We start from the raw sequence: 21,363 nt of genomic DNA on the forward strand, positions 1-21,363 counted from the left end.
GGACATGACCTTGGTCCAATGGTGAAAGCAGCTTCACAAATACAAGAGTGGAAACCTACTGAGAATAAGCACATCCACATCTCGTCAGGAAAGCAGTATATCAGAATATCATTGAGAGCATGTGATGAAGGGGTAGCAGAAAAGGTTATAATGAACAAAAGAACTCTCACACGGATGTGCAGGAAGTATGGTCAAAATTTAAGATTGACATAGGTAAGATTACACTAGCGCAACCTATACATATTAAGCTCAAGCTAGGACCCAAATTGCTGTTCAAAGAACAATATCCACTGAAGCAGCATGCTATTGAAGGAGCTTTTGCTGTTTAGAGAAAAAAAACTCTCACCCCCACAGGGTGAGTGCAGTGTTCAAAATACTCAAAAGACCAGTGAATGTCCACACCAAAGAATTTAGTTCAAATTGTTTAGTGAATCTTTTCAGCAAGCAATGAACAATTACAGAATTCTGGATCAGATGTGCCTTTTCCTAACCAATAACAAGTGTTGGTCAGTCCACAGTCTGACAACCTAACTTTCCCTGATCCAGTGTATTTATACAAGTACAAACAAAGAAATGTGCATGGGCGTTTTGTCGTCTTCTGATTGGCTCTGCTGACTTCCTCCTTCCCATCTGACTCCGACCTCAAATGTCACCTAAAGCTCAGCACTCTCAAAGGAAGACAGTTAATGCATACATATAAATTACCACTAATCTACCTCTGTTACCTCCGGCTGCCCCCCTACACATGGCCATAGGGTGATCTTTATCAGTGGTTGTAAATAGTTTCCCTGAGGCAGATGTTTAAATGACCACTCACCCTTAGCACCTAAATATCCACTAGTATAAATCATTAAACAGTTTTAACTTTAATAGTCTAAAATACTACAACAGTCCCCCTTTTGAACTCAACAACCTGAGTTCAACATTCTGTGTCCTCAACAGGTCAACCTTGCGATGGGGCGGAACCTCCCCCCATACCTAACGTTTTAACCTTCCCCTGTGGGACTACTTTCCTCCTCAGACACCATCCTCCACCTCGTTCTCCGATTCCTCCAAACGAGTGGCGCTGGTTTCTGTTTTAATCACACACACACAAATGATGATTATAAAACTCGATTATACATTTTATTTATTTTTTTTTTTTTATTCCCCTCGGCTTCCTTCTCCTGTGCTGTGGTGTTCTTAGCACACTGAGAGAGGTGATACCAGTTGTAACCCTTCCCAGCCAGTTTTACTGCCGAGTTTGTTCTGGCTGTCACTTTGAATGATCCTGTCCATCGTTGTTCACTCCACTTCCTCTTTATGGCCTTCAGATACAGGAACTCTGGAGGTCCTCCTGATCCTAGCTCTGGCTCCTGTTCCCGCGTGGAGAAACTCTCTCCTGTTGGTGAATCTGTGGGGATGGAAAATTCTGACACCAGAGCGTTTATTTTCACATAATATGGTTTATATCCACAATTAGAAATCTTTTTCAGGGAGTGAGTTGGACCAGGTATTTCTCTGCCGTGATGTAACTCAAAAGGAGTCAAACTAGTCTCCCTGTTTACTGCAGATCTCACTCCCAAGAGGGCCAACGGCAGAGCCTCTGGCCACTTTAGGTTGTATGACATTACAATTTTTAATAATTTGTTTTTTAATGTCTGATTCATTCTCTCCACTTTGCCCTGAGACTGAGGATGGTATACCGTCCCATATTTATGTTTTAATCCTAATGCGGTTTCAACTTTCTCCATGTCTTTATTTTTGAAATGTGTTCCATTATCAGAGCGAATTAGTCTGGGAAAACCGTGAGTGGGAATGTAGTGATTTATCAAACATTTTATAACTGATGTGGCGTCCTCCTTTGCGGTGGGATAGGCCTCAACCCACCGTGAGAAGGAGTCCACAATCCCCAACAAATAACGTTTCCCACCTTCACGGCTTAACATGTCTGTGAAATCAATAGTGATTTCCTGACCTGGTGCAGCTGGTTCTGCATACTTGCCAGCCTCCACTCTAAGGGCTGGTCTTACATTACATGTCTGACACACTGAGCAATCTTTAACAAAGTTTTTGATTACAGCATTCTTACCGTCAATCCACCAGTGTCGTAAGTCATGTGTCATTTGTCCAGTGCTCCTGTGGTCAGGTCCATGAGTCTGTGTCAACATGCTGTTTAGCCACTGAGGGGGCATTATCACCTGACTATTTACATGCCATATTCCTTGGCTGTTCTGTTGTCCCCCTTTTGACTTCCACTGAGTCTTTATCTCTTGTGATGCAGTTTCTTGTGCTGCTTTGACTGTTCTTAGTTCTGATTTCTGCGCTGATACGCTTCCTGTTTATGGGGGTCCCATCTATCCCTAGTTCCACCACAGCGTATCCTGCCTGCAAGCCACGGTCTGGATGTCTGAAACAACAGCCATCTGTATATATTTCCACTTCAGGATTTACCAAAGGTGTTTCACTCAAATCAGTCCTCACCTTGGTCCTGTCCTTTGTAGCTGTTATACAACAATGTGGTGTCCCTTCCAATATTTGTTCTGCCATGTTGATTCCTTGATGTACAAATGTTATGTGTGGTTGTGTTAGCACTTTGAGAATCCTGCTCTGTCTTAGTGGTGTCAGTGTGAATGCAGAGGATGTCACAAATGCAACTGTAGCGTGAGAGGTTAAGATTATCAGTGGGTGGTGCATGACTACAGGTGCAATTTCTTCTGTCAATTTAGCTACTGCTGCTGCATATCTGACACATGAAGCGGCTCTTTTTTCCTGTACATCAAACCGTACACTACAGTATATTAACACTCTCCTAATCCCCCTTTGTTTCTGATAGAGAACACCATATGCAGACGCTTGTCTTTCAGAAACATCAAGAAAAAACGGTTGAGTGTAATCGGGGGGCGCCAAAGATGTGGCCTGTGACAGATCCTATTTGAGACAAATAAAATCTGAATCAGCCTCAACCGTCCAGTCCAACTTGGCACTGAGATTGCGGCACCCCTGAGCTTTAACCAGTGCACGCAGAGACTCAGTCCTACCGGCATAATCAGGCACAAAATGTCTGGAGTAACCTGTAAGACCCAACTCTTTAGCCTGATGTCCTGCATGCAAGGCGACAGATACGTGGGGGGTGGCAGTGTTAGACATTTTATACCAAGATTTCCTATACTCAGGAAGCACAACTGCTGCTGCCACTCCTTCTTGTCCCACATATATGACCTCTACATGCAGGGCCCAGGTATCTCCTTCTATTTTGTCTTCAAATTCAGCCTTATATATCCAATCTTCATTCCTATCATAATATAAAGTACAATGGGGAGGGTCGGGAACAGAGTGGTAGGAGTTGAGAGAGTGAATCCACGGAGCCCATAAATCAAATTGTTCTACCAAGGGATTATTTTCTGTATTTAACAATACCCAATATACATCAGCTGGTGGTTCAGCAGCAGTATATGGAGCAGAGGCACCCAGGGGCATTTGCTTAACAGACGTATCGATAGAAGAGCTGCAGGTGATCACAGTTCCATCTGGAAAATGCATAGTTGTTCCCTGAGGTGCACATTTCACTGCAACTCCCAGGCGAACCAACAAGTCTCTTCCCATCAAGTTCACAGGACAGTCAGGTGCGTAGACAAAAGAGTGTCTCAGCATTTGGTTTCCCACAGTCACAACAGTTTCTTCCGTGAAAGGCAGTTTTTGTTCAGTGCCAAAAAATCCCAAAACAGAAACATAGGTGGATGAGAGTCTGCAAGGTGGATCACTCAAGGTTGAGTAGCGAGCTCCTGTGTCCACCATGACCCATTTTGTTTTCTCATTCACCTTCAGAGAAAAACAGGGAGCTCCCAAGCCCTGTAGTTCCCCTTCTGTTTGGCACCCCTATGGCTGCTGTGGGAACTGTCCCCATGCACCAGGATGTGCAGGCCATCCTCCTGGGGCCATATGTGGATTGGGTGCCTGCTGGGGTGGGTTTAAAGCTGCTCCCCCTGGGGGACCACCGCTTCTTCCCTGCTGCCGAGCATAGCCGTTATAAGGGCAATCATTGACCCAATGGTCCATTGCTCCACAAATAAAGCATCCCTTGTTTTTCACTCACCCTGCTCCTCCCTTATTGCCTGCCTTCCCTCCCTTTCTCTGTCCATTGTTTTGATTATACCCTCCCTGGTTTCCTGGACCCTAGAACATCTGACCTGGTGTGAGTACTGGCACTGGGATATGTGCAGGGTAGTAAGGGTATGGATTAGGGGGAAGGGTTAGGAGGGGGAGATGGGGATAGGGAAAGAGCTGGAGCAGCAACAACATCTGTAGAAGGCATGTGCAGCATTTGTTTGTGTTGCTTAGTGCTAGTTTTCTTATCTGTCGCCTGATCTCTAGCCTGTTGTAACTGCAGCTTTAAGAGCTGACCTTTGAGCTCCTCCATCTCACCCTCTCTCTTTTTCTGCTTTTGAGTTTGGGCATCCATATGATGTGTGAAATGTCTGTCCCTGTGTGAGCTGATACTTTGTTTAACCATGGTTGGGCTCCATCCCTAAGAGGAGGCAACTGATAGACTAAGGCTGTCCAATGAGAATGGTTTATGTTTAGCTTAAATATTATGCGTGGCTGCTCCAAAAAGGGGCTTCTGCAGATCTTTGAATTGTTGGAATCCTTCTTCTCTGTCCTTACGTTCTTTAAGTCTCTCAGACCTTCTTAATCCTGTTCCTTCTACTAGAACACTACGTATGTTTCCTAGTATCTTCTCTTCACCTTCTCTGTCACCCTCATCATCACCATAATTCTTACTCTCTCCCTCTAGCCATAAATCATCATCCTTCCCTCCACATGCTCCCTGCGACGTCAATCTACACTGTTCTCTCATTTTCTCAATTAGCCACTGTTCTCTCTTTTTCTCAACTTCCCACTGTTCTCTCTTTTTCTCAACTTCCCACTGCTCTCTCTTTTTCTCAATTTCCCACCTATCTCGCCACTCTCCCATAATCTCTGACCCCTGTCCTGAGTTTGCACGCTTGATTCCTTGTTCCATATCCTGTTCAAAGTCAGTAAGTGTTTTAACTGGTGGCTCTGTTTGTAGTATAGTTGGTGATCTTTTATCCTCTTTAGTGTGACCCTGGTTTTGACCAAATGCAAATCTCCTTTCCCTTTCCTTGATTGCTTTTTCAGCAGATTGCAGCAAGATTTTCTTATTTGGTTCATCAAATGAATAATTGGTAGGAGTCGAGTTGTTAGGAGACACATCACTCCCCCCCTCCTCATCTATTTCTATATTCAATTTTCCATCAAATCTCACCACTGGTGCCTGGAGTGGGAGTGAAGGGACTAAACCTGAGGTTGGATTAAGGGGTGGGTTATAGGGAGGAGGGATGTCAGGGTGTTTTATTACCATTTGTAACTCTTCACCTCCACAGGGTGGTGCGGAGGGGGGTGTGTGTGTTTTTGGTGTGGTGAGAGGATGAGAAACTAATATCAGATTCACATACATAAGATCTTGCTCCAATTCTTCCACTCGCCTCTTACTTTTTTGTTTATTAAACATTCCTGCTGTGTAATGGTCTCGCTCTGCCTCTTTTAGCTGTTTCTTAAGTTGTGTTAGTCGTGTCTGGAGAGTCTTTTTTATGTTTTCTTTACAGTCATCATGTGGAAACCAGCCAAGGTGTCGCTTTGCTCCGTACCAGTCCTCTAAATGTTTTAAGATTTTCCCTCTCTTCTTCTCTGGCTGACACACTAGCACATTGTTTTTTATTACTTCCCATTTATTTCCCCAAGTCCCTGGAATTCCAAAATCTTTTTTCAGGGTGGGAATGCTAGACTCTATTTTTTCACGATTGTATTCCCCTTCCATGTTTACAGACTAATTCCTCAATTATGCACTACAAATTAATGAATGCACTTCACACATGGAAATATCTCATGAATGACTCCTGTAGGTCAATCGGGGCTGCTGAGAGACAATCTTCTACAGTTCCCTCCTAAGGAGAGGCTGCGGTCTCTCACTGGGTGTTTAAATTTCACACAGTATCCCGATCTTTTAATTCATGAAATAATTATCCATCCAAACCACCCCAATACTTTACCTTCTTGGAAGTGCGTGTATGGTTAACATACACCAGGCCCAACCCAATTTTTCCCCTTATAACAACACAATTTTACAGTAGATACTAGGCGTCCCCGGCACCTTTTGAACACATTTATCAACACTACGTGTAGGCCCCCTACAACGTAGAAACACAAGGTGTAGGCTTTTAAGGCCCGAAGCCCCCTACTTAAATAAAAGTATGTGTAGGCCCGCTACAACGTACAAACACAAGGTGTAGGCTTTTAAGGCCCGAAGCCCCCTACTTAAATAAAAGTATGTGTAGGCCCCCTACAACATACAACACAAGGTGTAGGCTTTTAAGGCCCGAAGCCCCCTACTTAAATAAAAGTATGTGTAGGCCCCCTACAACATACAACACAAGGTGTAGGCTTTTAAGGCCCGAAGCCCCCTACTTAAATAAAAGTACGTGTAGGCCCCCTACAACGTACAAACACAAGGTGTAGGCTTTTAAGGCCCGAAGCCCCCTACTTAAATAAAAGTATGTGTAGGCCCCCTACAACATACAACACAAGGTGTAGGCTTTTAAGGCCCGAAGCCCCCTACTTAAATAAAAGTATGTGTAGGCCCCCTACAACATACAACACAAGGTGTAGGCTTTTAAGGCCCGAAGCCCCCTACTTAAATAAAAGTACGTGTAGGCCCCCTACAACGTACAACACAAGGTGTAGGCTTTTAAGGCCCGAAGCCCCCTACTTAAATAAAAGTATGTGTAGGCCCCCTACAACATACAAACACGTGCATATACACAAATAACACTAGAGTTCAGGAATTTTAGGTCCGAAACCTCCTCTGAATTTTCTACGTTATTTGCTTTTTGCTCACTGCTTGGTTTTACTCAGATTACACGTTAAATACTAGCAGGAGGAAGAATGAACCACATGCTGGGGGATAATTTAGTTTTGTCCAATTTGCACACTTTTATTAAAAAGGTGGTGCTTACCTTATTATTTGGGATCCCTTTTCTCCTCCGCAGTGTTCACCTGCCTCCCGCACTCATTATCCAGTCGCTGCTGGTCAGTTAAGCATCACGTCGGGGTCACCAAATTGAAGGAGCTTTTGCTGTTTAGAGAAAAAAAACTCTCACCCCCACAGGGTGAGTGCAGTGTTCAAAATACTCAAAAGACCAGTGAATGTCCACACCAAAGAATTTAGTTCAAATTGTTTAGTGAATCTTTTCAGCAAGCAATGAACAATTACAGAATTCTGGATCAGATGTGCCTTTTCCTAACCAATAACAAGTGTTGGTCAGTCCACAGTCTGACAACCTAACTTTCCCTGATCCAGTGTATTTATACAAGTACAAACAAAGAAATGTGCATGGGCGTTTTGTCGTCTTCTGATTGGCTCTGCTGACTTCCTCCTTCCCATCTGACTCCGACCTCAAATGTCACCTAAAGCTCAGCACTCTCAAAGGAAGACAGTTAATGCATACATATAAATTACCACTAATCTACCTCTGTTACCTCCGGCTGCCCCCCTACACATGGCCATAGGGTGATCTTTATCAGTGGTTGTAAATAGTTTCCCTGAGGCAGATGTTTAAATGACCACTCACCCTTAGCACCTAAATATCCACTAGTATAAATCATTAAACAGTTTTAACTTTAATAGTCTAAAATACTACAACACTATACAAGGAATCAAGCCCATAATTCAGGGCCTGATGGAGGCAGAGGTTTTGGTAAAAACAAAAAGCCCCTGCAATACTCCCAATTTTCTAATGATTATCGATTAATGCATGACCTTAGAGTTATCAATTACATTGTTGATGCTGAGACACCTATGGTTCCAGACCCCCATACGCTGCTCTCAAATATTCCACCTGATACACGCTGGTATACAGTCATTGACCTATGTTCAGCCTTTTTCCGTGTGCAACTGCAGCCAGATTCACAACATCTGTTTGCATTCAGTGGACAGAGGAGGCGGAAGGAGCCTTCCATGCACTAAAAGGAGACCTGCAATCTGCCCCCGCACTGGGAAACCCCGACTACTCTAAGCCATTTCATGTATATGTTGGATATGCAAGTGCAGATTGATGCAAGATACACCAGCAGGTAAACAGCCATTAGCCTACTACAGCACCAAATTGGATAATTGTCACCCTGTTATCAGGGATCGGCAGCAGCCTTTGCTTTCAAAAGGCCTCAGTTTTGACCATGGGACACAAGGTCATCCTATACACATCTCACCAATTGCTCCATGCCTTGCTCACAAGCCTACGGTTCGCTCTAACTTAAGAACAGGTTATGAAATTACACTTTCAGCACCTGAACTCACCATCCAAAGATGCAACACAGTAAATCCTGCAACTAGGATGGTATTACCTATAGATGGAGTGGCGCATGACTGTTATCCAAACAACAGACACTTTCTGTTCTGATCTGTATAATCAAGCAATCACAGCAGATCTCACATTGTTTGTAGATGGCTCCTGTTTCAAGGATGCTACAGGAAACCTTGCTGGTTAAGTACAATTAGATAATGATAAAACCTTTACGGAAAGCATCCAAAGTTGTACAACCATGTCTTGCACAGCTTGCAGAAATAAAAGCTTTAACAGAAGTATCTAAGTTAGCATGAGGAAAGCATCTTAATGTACACACAGACTCAGCTCTTGCATATGGTGTGTGTCACATACATGGAAACATTTGGAAGCAGAGAGGTTTTCTTAGAGCTGATGGCACCCCAGTCCCACACAGGGAAGCTGTCTCTGCTCTGTAGATGCAATGCACCTTCCTAAAGATGTCGCTATCATTAAGTGTCCAGCACATCAAAGGACAGACTCTTTAAATGCCAAGGCCAATAACTTGGCAGATGAAGTTGCAAAGTGTGCAGCTGTTGGCTCTGCTTTGGGCCTATTGTTGGTAGCTGAAGATTGTGACCCTGTAACAACTCTATCTTCTCTAATAGAGGCACAGGACAGAGCTAATCTGTTTGAGCAGTCAGTGTGGTTGAAAAGGGCGTGTTAGATTAAGTTTAAAAGACTGGACCAACCGTGCAGACACAGAAACAGGGGCGATGGAATTTGCAAGTAAAAGGATGTTTGTTTTCAAAGGTTAAGAATTTGAAACTGTCTTAGCTGAAGCTGGCTAATATAAGTCTATTGGGGGGGGCTTTGGCTTTTGCTGGGGCTGGGGCTGGTTTCAGGGGAGAGGAGGTTCAGGGGCATCCGTGAGCGCATGTCTGGAGTCAGGGGTTTCACAACGGAGTACAGGTTTCCAGGTGAGTGTTACATTGTCAACAACCAGGTGGGAGTGTCGAGTTGAAGCTGCTAAAGTCAAGTCAAGTCAAGTCAATTTTTATTTGTATATCGCCAATTCACAACATACGTTATTTCTAGGCACTTTCCAAATAGAGCAGGTCTAGACCTTCCCTTTATAATAATATTTACAGAGACTCCACAATTCCCACCAAGAGCAAGTACTAGGCGACAGTGGCAAGGAAAAACCTCCTTTTAAGAGGCAGAAGCAGGACCGGACTCAGGGTGGGCGGCCATCTGCCTCGGCCAGTTGGGTTGGAGAGAGAGAGAGAGAGAGAGAGAGAGAGAGAGAGAGAGAGCAGGAGAGAGCACAGAGGAAAAGAACAAGAACGTACAGTGATAGCAATATAATAATTGTGACAGTAGCGACAGTAACAGCAATAGTAATAAAATGGCAACTGTAGTGCTCCTACTGATAAAAATAGTAATGACAGCTAATAGCATTAATAATAATCATTACTAATTATAGTAAATTTTAGAAGCTTTAGCACCAGGTGTTAAACAGGATCTTGGAAGCATTTGCAGTTGCAGGTCCAGACTCTACAGCTCTGGAGGCGGGAGGACCTGCAGAGAGTAACAGGGAGGAGATAGAGAAGGAGAATGGAGAGAGAGAGGCACACAGCCTGGGCGCTTCATGTGCTTAAAAGCAACGGTTAGAATTATACAGTGATATTCAGAAAGTTCACAGTTGGCAGAACAACCTGGACTATATTGTCCTGAGTTTGCTGATTTATTGAGACTGAGGCCCACCCACTGGTGGTACGATGGCAACAGGTCCAAAGCCTGAGTTTGTAAGAGAATAGGAAGCTAACTGAAAGTTAAGGCATAAAAAAACGTTTTAAGTTAAAGCAGTTTGTTACCAGCTGACTGAAGTTGTGAGGCCATTGATTGCTCTAAAGGCATATGGCATAGAAACGGAATGCCAATGCGGTCTCAACAGCTGGAAGTGTCTGTCAGGAGATGTAGAGATGGCCTTTTGTGGTAGGTACCATTGTGTGGTACAATGTGTTATTCCAAATAAATAAAGTGCGCAAGATCCTGTAAAGCCCCGAAATATCAGTCAAGACAGTGAGGAAAGAAATCAGGGCAGTGACAGAATTCCTTCAGGAATTTTGAGATCATGGTTTTAACTCAGCCGAAACAGATGCCAGGGAGATCGCAGAGAGACTTGAGGTGGGGATGAGCTGGCCAGAGGTGCGTCAGAGAAAAACAGCAAGACAGCTTTAATATGCAAGAAGAGAGCAAACTCAGTCAACTGCAGAAGAGCTCTTCAAAAGAGAGTTTTTCCTGTCTCTTATAGATATAGCCCTTGTCACATTAGAGGACAGATTTTCACACATGGAAGCCATCTATGAGCTGTATGGATTTCTCTACTCCACTGACATAATGAGAAGCACTGAGAAGGGAGGGAAGCTGGATGAATGCTGCCACAGATTGGAGCAGAGAATGGATGACATTGATGCAGAGGACCTGAAGCTTGAGATAAAGGGTGCAGTTACATCCTTCCCTGCACATATCTCATCTGAAATGTTTGATTATATATAAGGAGAACATCCGTGACATCTACCCAAATTTGAGTATAGCTCTCAGACTTTCCCCATGACATTAGCTTCAGGTGAGAGAAGTTTCTCATCATTGAAACTGTTTAAGACATACCTCATATCAACAATGTCAAAGGTCAGGCTGTCTGCACTCGCTGTTCTCTCCATCGAGCATGAAGTCAGGAAGTCACTGGATATGGAGTTAGTGAAACAAGATTTGCTGATGCCAAGGCTCACAGAGTCAAAATTTTGTATGACCATCTAAATTTTACCTCCCAGCCACACACTATTGCCTCATGGCATATGATGTACCTCAACTGTAACTCAATCCATGATCCATCACTGTTCTCTTGATGCAGTACAGCAACATTATCCTTCATATGTTCCCCACCCACTAAAGCTGTGTTGATTAGGGAGAGAAAGCAAGAGAAAGTCAACCAATGTAAATAAAAAATACCATTTTTTGTGTCTCTATAATTGACCTCTTATCTCTCTATACCTCTCTTGTCTTGTGTGTCATCTCACATTAGTAACACAAAATGGAAGAAAGAAGATGGAAGTAGACCATAAACAACTTCTATCAGAGAACCTCCTGGAAAAACAAGGTAAATGATGACAACCAATGACAGGTCTTCCGTCTGAATGGAAAATAAAGTACAAACTTAATGTACAGAGATCATGTTATTTATGAGAAGTGAGTTGAGTGATTTGTTGCACATTTGTTTCATGAATATGTTTTGTTGTGTTTTTTACAGACTCAATTCTGGATATCTGGAGATCATAGATGTATGAAGACTGTTGAAGAGAAGAAGTTACGTAGAAAGTAAATGTTTTTTTGAGATAAATAAGGATTGAAAGGGGCGCCTGGTAGAGCGCATGGCCTTTGTCCCAACTGCAGTGGCCATGGGTTCAAATCTGACTCATGGCCCTTTGCTGCATGTCATCTCCTCTCTCTCTCCCTGACTTTCCTGTCTGTCTCTCACTTCACTATCTGAATAAAGGAAAAAATGCCCTAAAAAATAACTATAATAAGGATTGAAAAAGGGGAAGAAGAAGAGATCATAGGGCCCTATGCCTGTGTTTGCCTTAGGCTCCAAACTGACTAAATCAGCCCCTGCAAAGGATCCATTTGCAACCCTTTATATGCTTATGTTTAAACCTGTTATTATGTATGGACTGTTGTCCCGATGATTGCTATTGTCACCAGTCAACTGTTGTACCCTTATTATCATGGTTGTGGGTGAAATCTGTTCATCAAAACCTCATCTACACTCTTCCTGTTCCCCTTTAACCAGTAGTGTGTTTGTGTGTGTGTGTGTGTGTGTGTGTGTGTGTGTGTGTGTGTGTGTGTTCAATGATGATGATTCTTATGAAGAAATGGGAACTTTGGCTTTATAGCAGAGAAAAGGTCAGACAGTCCATTCCAGAGACCATTTGGACAAGTAAAACCCTGTCTATCTGCAGCGAGAGAGGATGAGGGAATATGCCCGTCTGTCTTCTGTGGTTTAAATTGGGGGATTTGATCCCTGAATGTTTAATGTACATGATGTTGGTGTGTGGAGTCACTGGGTTAACAGTCATCATTCAGCCAAGAACACATTTGATGTTGTTGATGAACTGAAAATGATAAAAGCTTCTTTATTTGTATGAGTTCAGATCAGAGGAGGTGTGATCCTCTGCTATTCTTCTGAAAATAGTTTGTGTTCCTCTTACAGACAAATGTGTGCTGTCTATGATTAACAGCCTCAGTCAGTTTGGTAAAGTCCTCTTTAACAGGCTTTGTCCTCGTTTCATCTGGCTCCGTCCCTCGATGGCGAGACCATTAGGCATATTTGGGATTGGTGTTTATTCAAAGCACAGACTGGGATTGTGTCTGGCTTCTTTAATCATCCAGCAGCAGCAGCATGTGTGGATTATGGGATTTGCAGCTGCCTCTGTGCCTCATTGTTTTTCAGGTGAAGTAGGCCAGTGGTTTGGGACACTGTGACTAAAGTCGGCCTGGCTTCAGCAGCTTTGAACTCACAGTCCACTACTCATTTTACCATTCAGTCCTGACTCTGACCCTGTAACAGTCTGCAGCCTTTTATAGGGTCCTTCGCTCTGCAGCAGTTTCTACAAAAACAACCAAACACACCAGTACCTTACATGATGTTTGACCGACAGGTGACATTATATCAGTGAGCATGACGACCAAAGATGGAGATGTCAGTGATATCTGTGCTGACATGGTCATCATTTGATTCAAGCATGAAGATCTGTGTCATTTTTTTTTTTTTTTTTTGATGTTGTTGTTGCAACAAAGCAACAAACAAATTAAATGAATTGGTTTACTCACTTTCTCTCTCAGAGTGAGATGATCATTCACTCATGTCTCATGTCTGAGTCTTAAAGCTTATTTTATTTGAAGTGTTGATCAATAAGAAGATATATTTGTGGTTTTAAGAACCAAAAACCATCTCAGTGTAGTTTTACATCTCCTCTCTCAGGCTTCTCTCTGGAGTTTTAGTAACAACAGGTCATTGAGACAATAAGAAGACAGGAGGCTCTGAGGTGCATTCTTTCAAACACAACTCTCTTTATAATTTTACTAAATACAAACAACAGACACTGGTCAGGAGTACTCTTTTCCTTACTGTTCACAGTGTACATTCTCCTTTTTTCTTCTCCTCCCTTCTCATTCTCCTGCTGTCTTCTGTCTCTCTCTGCTCTCTCATTTTAAAAATCTATACTTTTTGAATGTTTCATTCAATTAACTGTTAGATGTGTGCTGCAGGTGTTGTTTACAATTATGGTATGGCAACAAGAAGTAATTTAAAGAAGTGTCTTGCTCTGCCTCATCTCCCCCAGCAGGAGTATCCCAGGACTAAACCATTCAGTGATCTATGGGCCAGTCACAGAACTTCCTTTGGTCAGCTGGTGACCAGTGTGGTGGTCTGAGGATTGGTTACGTTCAAAGAATTCACCAGAGATGGTCAGAGTTCAATGCAATAGAGTTTATTCCTTTTCACAGGAATAACCTGAGCCATCACCTGGGTGCTGTACTGAAAACAAAGTGCCTATGTACCATCTTATATAGTAAAATCATACCTCGATCTCAGGTGGGATCTCCACGTATTTTTCTAAAAACATCCTATCATTGCCTTGGAAACAATGGTGTCGAGTCTTCCCTGGATTTCCCCAAACGGGGCTAGTAGGACATGTTAATGGTGTTATAGAGAGAGAGAGAGAGAGAGAGACACTTATACTCACCAATGTCACAAATCAGAAACTGTTAGATTAGGGATGTTCTCTGTTAAGCTGCTTAACACATTGTTATTCACCTCCATCATCCCGGTCCCAAGCACCTGGACCTGGACCTGGTAGATGTATAATAATTTACCAAAAGAATGTAACAGCAGCATCTAGGCCCTTAAATATGAGACCAAGATTTTTTCTTTGAGAAATAATTATATATATATATATATATATATTATATATATATATATATATATCCATTAAAAACCGTCAGTTACTTTTTTTACATCAAAAAACATTGAATAAGATTGTTTCTAAGGTCTGAAAACTTTAAAACGTAATGTAAAATGACACTTTTGTTATTTGTACAAATTTCCATGAATATTAATATATAATAATATATATTATAGATATATTCAATTACTTCATTCATTCAAAGCTACAATTACTGTTTAGTTCTGAACAAATGTTTTAGGTTAAAGAAATAAAAGCTAACAATACATTTGCATGTTTAAAGAAGAATGTGCCTTCACTTACTGCAGTTGTCGCAACTAAGGATCATTGCCAAGCTAAATATCAGATACCAGTTTTTTTTTTTTTTGAACATTATTTTTATTGAACTTTTACATTACAAAACAAAGGGTAAGGAAAACACAATACAGTAATGTATTAACATAATAATAAAGTTGCAGCATTAATTAAAATAAATATTGGAGTAGTAAGGATATTGAAAACAAAACAAACAGACAAAAATAAGTAAATAAAAAAAAATAAGAATTGAAAATTTAAATAAATAAATAAATAAGAGTGGTGCAGTACAGATTTATTGAGTCATGTTTCTAGGAAATTAATCCAAGCTTTCCATTTCTGTAGGAATCTCTGTTGGTTACCTCTTACATTATATGTGATCTTTTCTAATGGCATACAGTGGTTAAGTTCATTTACCCAGTGAGAGTGATTAGGGGAATCTTCAGCTATCCACTTGGACAGAATGCATTTTTTTGCTGCCGTCATGGCCAGTCCAAAGAAGTCAGCTAAGTGTTTCGAACTAAACCGGAGAGTGGAGTAGTCACCGAGGAGCACTATAAGAGGTGATAAGCTAAGTTCCATCTTTAGGACTTTCTTAAGTGTATGTTCTATATCCTTCCACCACTGTTCTAACTGTGGGCACGTCCAAAACATGTGTAGGAGATTCCCTATCTCAGTTTTGCACCTTTTGCAGAATGAAGAAGTGCTGCCTTTGAAACGGCTAATTTTCTCAGGAGTGTAGTACACTCTATGAATAGTTTTAAAATTACAAATTCTGTATCTTGTGTTAATAAATCTTTTATGTGCATCTGTAAGCAGTGAAGACCAATGATCGTCCTCTATTTGGATTTCGAGATCCTTTTCCCATTTTTCTTTAATCAAATTAATGTTGGCTTTGTTATTTTTTATCAAAAGGTTATAAGTTTTTGAAATCTGTTTTTTATTTGTTCCTTGAGTGAGCAGTGATTCTAGCTGAGAAAGCTCCGGTTTTTCCAGGGCACCACCAAGCTGTGATCGTATAAAGTGCCTTAACTGGAGATATCTATAAAAATGAGTGGCCGGCAATTGACAGGAGTCTCTCAACTGCTGAAATGATTTTAGTGTGTTACCATCATACAGGTCACCTATCTTGTTTATGTTCTTCTGGCCCCATATCTTGAAACCCAGGTCTTTCTGTACAAAGTCTAAGGAAGGGTTGGAACCTATAGGGGTAAGTGGAGATAGGGAGGTGCCTAGTCCTAAAAAGCGGTTAATTTTGTCCCAGATCCTAAGTGAGTGAGTGATGATTGGGTTATTTGTGCATTTTGTTATAGTTTTAATGTTGAAACAATATGGGATATGCGATAGGTCTTCCGTATTTAAAATATCACTTTCTATTTGTGTCCAGGAAGGAGCCTCGTCATCTCTAAACCAGTAAAAGAGTGGTCGTAACTGGGCAGCCCAAAAGTATAACTGAATATCTGGGAGCCCTAGACCTCCTCTCTCTATCGGTAGACATAGTGTGGACCTTTTAATTCTCTGGGCCTTGTTACTCCAAATAAATCTTGCAGCTAATTTATTATATTTTTTAAAGAAAGATTGTGGAAGATCAATTGGTATTGATTGGAATAGGTACATGAGTCTAGGAAATATATTCATTTTGATGACGTTTGTTCTTCCTATAAGACTTAGAGGAAGAGTTGTCCATCTGACCAGGTCTTTCTCGATCTTTTGTAACAGAGGTAAATAGTTAAGTTTATAAAGGTTCTTGATAGTACCGTCTGTTATAATACCTAGATATTTGATCTTTGATTGAACCTGAAAGGGTGAACAGAGAGTTGCCGTAAATGAGTCTGGGGTAGATAGTGGGAGGAGCTCGCTTTTAGACCAGTTAATCTTGTAACCAGAGAAGCTACTAAAGTCATCTATCAGACTCAGTAAGGTTTTGAGTGAAATGTCCGGATTGGATAGAAACAAGAGTATATCGTCCACATATAGCGCAATTTTGTGAGTAAATTTCCCAATTGGAATTCCCATTATGTTAGGATATTCTCTAATTCGCTGAGCTAAAGGTTCCAGGATGAGCGCAAAGATAAGGGGTGATAGGGGGCACCCCTGTCTTGTGCCACGTCCAACAGCGAAGGAGTTTGATATAATTCCATTGGTGCTAACCCTGGCTCTAGGTTTATCATATAGAAGCTTCACACAATTCATAAAATAATTACCAAAATTGAAATGCTCCAGGACTTTATACATGTAACACCACTCCACGCGATCAAACGCCTTTTCTGCGTCTAATGAAGCGATTACAGGTGTGTCCTTAGGGCTTCTTATCTCTGAGGTTATGTAGAAAAGGCGTCTCAGGTTGTTCATTGAGGATCTATTTCTTATAAAGCCGGTCTGGTCTTTGTGAATGAGCAAGGAAAGGTGTTTTTCTAATCTTATCGCTATTGCCTTGGCAAAGATTTTACTTTCCACCGAGAGTAAAGAAATTGGGCGATAAGAAGCCATTATTTCAGGGTCTTTCTCTGGTTTGCAGATTAATGTAATGAGAGCTTCTTGTGCTGTTGGGGGCAGTGTTTTGTTGTTAATCGAGTGGCGGTACATGTCCATTAAAGGTTTCATCAATTGACTTTGGAATTTTTTATAAAATTCGGGTGTGAACCCATCTAGTCCAGGGGCTTTCCCGGACTGAAGAGTCATCAGAGCTTGCAAGATTTCGTTACTGGTTAGCGGCTGTTCTAAAATAGTTTGATCTAGCAGTGATAATTTTGGTAGACTCAATGAAGAAAGAAATTTCTCACATTTATCTACGGTGTTTACACACTCTGATGAGTATAAATTTTCATAAAACTTTTGAAAGCCATTATTTATCTCTTTAGGGTTACATGTAATAGTGTTATCAGGTTTTTTAATTTTCTGAATCAAGGAGGAGGAGATCTGTTTTTTCAATTGCCAAGCCAATAGTTTGTTTCCTTTATCCCCTAGTTCATAGTACCTTTGCCTAGTCCTAAGTAAAGCTTTCTCTGTTTTGTATGTGTTTATTACATTATATTGGTTACGTTTTCTTATGAGTGCCCTATATAAGCCTTCCGACCTTGTTTTAAAATCTTCCTTTTCCAAATTCCTTATTTCTGCTTCCAGAAGTTCCAATTCTTTCCAGTGTTCTTTTTTCCTGCGACTTGTAAAGGAGATTATTTGTCCCCTCAGGTAGGCCTTTAAGGCTTCCCAAAGTATAGAGGGCGATGGAGCAGTCTCAGAATTGGTCTCCAGAAATAATTCGATATGGGAGGAAATAAATTTATCAAACTCTGGATTATGCAGTAGTAAGGGGTTAACTCTCCACCTGTAAAATTTCTCAAACTTGTCTTTAGGAAGCATTAACAATGAGATGGGGGCATGGTCTGACATTACACGGGGTAGATATTCACAGCTACTAACCCTATGAACCATTGCTGTAGATATAATGAAATAGTCTATTCTGGTAAAGGAATTATGTACCGGTGAAAAGAATGAATACTCTTTTGTTTTTGGGTGTGTGTATCTCCATATATCACAGAGCCCCAGATCCTTCATATAAGAGTTAATTACTTTTCTTGATCTGCATTTCATTGGGTTTTTATCAGAGGAGCGATCCAGTTTAACATTTAGGGTCAAGTTGAAATCACCAGCTATTATTAAATCCCCCTCTACTTCTGATAATTTCAAAAATAAAGATTGGAAGAAGTTCAGATCATCATGGTTTGGGGCATAAATGTTAACCAGGGTAATGGTTTCCGAAAACACCTTGCCTTTCACCACTATAAACCTTCCACCTGGGTCTCGTTCCACTTTTTCTGGCACAAAGGGGAAGTGTTTGCTTATGAGGATACAGACACCCCTGGAACTTGAGGTAAAGGAACTGAAGAATATCTGACCTCCCCAGATCTTGCCTAATTTTTCATGTTCTTTTATGTTTAGGTGAGTCTCCTGTAGGAAACACACATCTGTCTTGTTTCTCTTTAAATAAGTTAGTATTTGTTTCCTCTTCACTGGGTTATGTATGCCATTAATGTTCCATGATAACGATCGCCAAGTGGACATTATGAATGGTATTGGGTGTATTTATCTTCTAAATATTTTCTTGGCATGAGCTGTGGTGTGAGGGCACTGCAGTTGGTGGGTAATCTTTCCAATGATTTGAGTTTAGCTGTACTGCACCAAAAATAAGTTGTTATAACATAAGAAACGAAAAAGAAAGTTAACACAGGGACAAAAGTAGATGTACACAAAGAGAACACTATTCCGCTTCCCCGCCACCCTTTCCCTCCCCCCTCAACCCCCTTACCCGAACAGCGGGAGTTGAAAATCACCCAAAAGAACACATGCGCATATTTGCACTCCTCCATAGTACACATGAAGCGCATTGTTAGGTGGTAACGTGGCAGCAATCTCCTTATTACTGAATATATACTCAAAGCGAACGGATAATGAGAAACAAAGAATAATAAATAATAATATATACATAATCAAAATAAATAGGACCCTCAGTTTAGTAGGGTTTTGCGGTGTGCTTATCTGCACCCGGTTAACAATTCAAGGACCATAACAGGACAAATTAGAGCAGCCAGATAAATGCAAAAATGTGAACATGTGACAATTAACTAGGCTACAACTTAGCCTCATGGTATGCTGCTTGAAAATTAAAGAAACAAAAAGGAACGTGGCAGTGATATAATAGTCATGTCCACTGTTTATCCTCAACAGAAGAAAAAAAAAAATATATATATATATATATATGAATAAAGTAAACAAGTAACCATCCCATGTCTCCTCAACAGGGCAATCATTAGGCCACGAATGCCTGGACTTCGTCCTTAATCATTCTTAATAACCAAACTCACCGGTAGAGTGTCTCAGAGGTTGGAAAGTTTGTATGTCCTTCATGGAGATAGTGCAGGCTCGACTGTAGTTCACTCAATCCAATATTGGCGCCAGAGTCAATGTCCTCGTTCTCCAGAGAGAGCCTGCATGTTACAGTCCAGAAAAAGTTTTTGACAAATAATGGGTAAATTATGAAAATGACTCCCAGCCAGGTAGTACTGTGTTCAGCGTGTTGTGGATAGGCTTTCGGCGAATTTAAGGGCTTCGCCTGGGTCCGTGTAGATTAAATCTTTACCCGCATGTTTCATCAATAGGCGAGCGGGGTAAACCAAGCGATATTCCACTCTTTTCTCCCACAGGATTTTCTTCGTCTCGTCAAACCTGCGTCGTTTCTGCTGAAGCTCAAACGAGTAATCCGGGTAGAGTTGGATGGTGTTGTTTTCATAGCGTAGTGTGCCCAGTCGTCGCGCCGCTGTTAGAGCTCGCTCCTTATCCTGGTACCGGAGGAATTGCATAATTATCGCCCGCGGTGGTTGACCGGGCTTCGGCCTTCACATCAATGATCTGTGTGCCCGCTGCAGCTCAACTCCGTTGGGAAAGGTGTCAGCTCCCAGGATATTTTGCAGTATTTTCTCCACATATTTAGTAGGGGAGCCTCCTTCACATCCTTCTGGTAGTCCTGTCAGGCGAAGGTTGCATCTCCTGGAGCGGTTCTCCATATCGTCTACCTTGGCTCTCAAGTCCTGAACAGTTTGCTCCGTTTGAGCGAGGCGTCTTGACAGGGTGTCCATGTCGCCGTCGAGCCTGTTGAGGCCGCCCTCCATGTGTTCTTGTTTTCTCTCGATAAGTGTTGTTTTCTGTTGCAAAGTTCTTATAGTTGAGTTCAAATCGTCAATCTTACTGGTTATTTCTTTGTTGCCCTGGTTAATGGCTGCCATTATTTCGGCTGAGCTATATTCCCGTTGAGCACCTTCCTCTCGTTCAGACATGACGTATAGCTTAGCTTTAGCCTGACTGCTAGCTCTTGTTGTAATCGCACCCGGTTGTCTTCTACCTGGCGACTTTTTCCTACTATGCATGTATAGTCCGTCCCTAAGACAGTTAGTAGATAGTTCGCGTTGTTATTTTTGATTATGGACCCTTAAAAATCAATTTTTTAATCAATGGATATGGAGCTGCTGCTCAGACGTCTGTCCTCTAGCTCGCCATCACGTGACCCTTCCAGATACCAGTTTTTAAATCAATAACATACCAAATGAAATACTTGCAGGTCATTGAGAACAGTATACCGTTTATATCCCTTCAAGGTCAACATGAATTTTATCAAGAGATGTTTTTGTATTTGTATTGAAGTATTTTTGTAAATACAAAATAACATTACTAATACTTACATGCAGTAAAGATATTTGAGATAAACCAATACAAACAGGCAGTACATAAATGTATGCAATAGAAATGCAAATATGATTGTAAATAATATTTACAAAGCACCAATGCTCATGTTTATTTTTCGTCTTGACAAATGTGGATATATATATATATAGTACAGTTTTTCTCCGCTTCCGTCCTTTCTGAACAAAAATTACATGAACAATGAATTAAACACTTCCAAAAAACTGTTTTATATATATATATATATATATATATATATATTTCTTTCTTATGAATATCTGTATGACACAATATTTACAGATATAAACATTTTCAGTAGCCCTCTATACTGATAGGGTTACATGTTTCTACCCGTTTCTCCTCTTGTGTCTCCTTTTGTTTCTCCTCTCATTTCTCCTCTAGTTTCTCATCTTGTGTCTCCTCTAGTTTGTCCCCGTGTTTCTCGTTTTTTTCCTCATGTTTCTCTTTGTGTTTCTCTTCGTGTGTCTCCT

At 41.3% G+C, this 21,363-nt stretch overlaps 1 protein-coding gene across 2 annotated transcripts; it reads right to left on the reverse strand.

The window, feature by feature from the left end:
• Positions 1-409: 409 nt before the first annotated feature.
• LOC130187148 (uncharacterized) lies at positions 410-7,706 on the reverse strand. 2 transcript variants are annotated; one of them, XM_056404504.1, is made up of 2 exons: positions 2,072-7,706; positions 410-1,393 (listed from the first exon to the last, which is right to left on the reverse strand). In XM_056404504.1, exon 1 carries the CDS (start codon positions 5,816-5,818, stop codon positions 4,565-4,567), a length of 1,254 nt encoding a protein of 417 aa, XP_056260479.1. In that variant the 5' UTR covers positions 5,819-7,706; the 3' UTR covers positions 410-1,393; positions 2,072-4,564. The 2 variants fall into 2 exon arrangements, with proteins under 2 accessions (XP_056260479.1, XP_056260477.1); XM_056404502.1 differs by having other exon boundaries at positions 410-1,411.
• Between the last annotated feature and the right edge of the window lie 13,657 nt (positions 7,707-21,363).

This window comes from Seriola aureovittata, chromosome 19 (genome assembly GCF_021018895.1).
Source record: "Seriola aureovittata isolate HTS-2021-v1 ecotype China chromosome 19, ASM2101889v1, whole genome shotgun sequence".
Taxonomy (NCBI): domain Eukaryota; kingdom Metazoa; phylum Chordata; class Actinopteri; order Carangiformes; family Carangidae; genus Seriola; species Seriola aureovittata.

Excerpts from the sequence above, each read along its gene's own strand:
- LOC130187148 (XM_056404504.1), bottom strand. The coding sequence starts at position 5,818 with ATGGAAGGGGAATACAATCGTGAAAAAATAGAGTCTAGCATTCCCACC.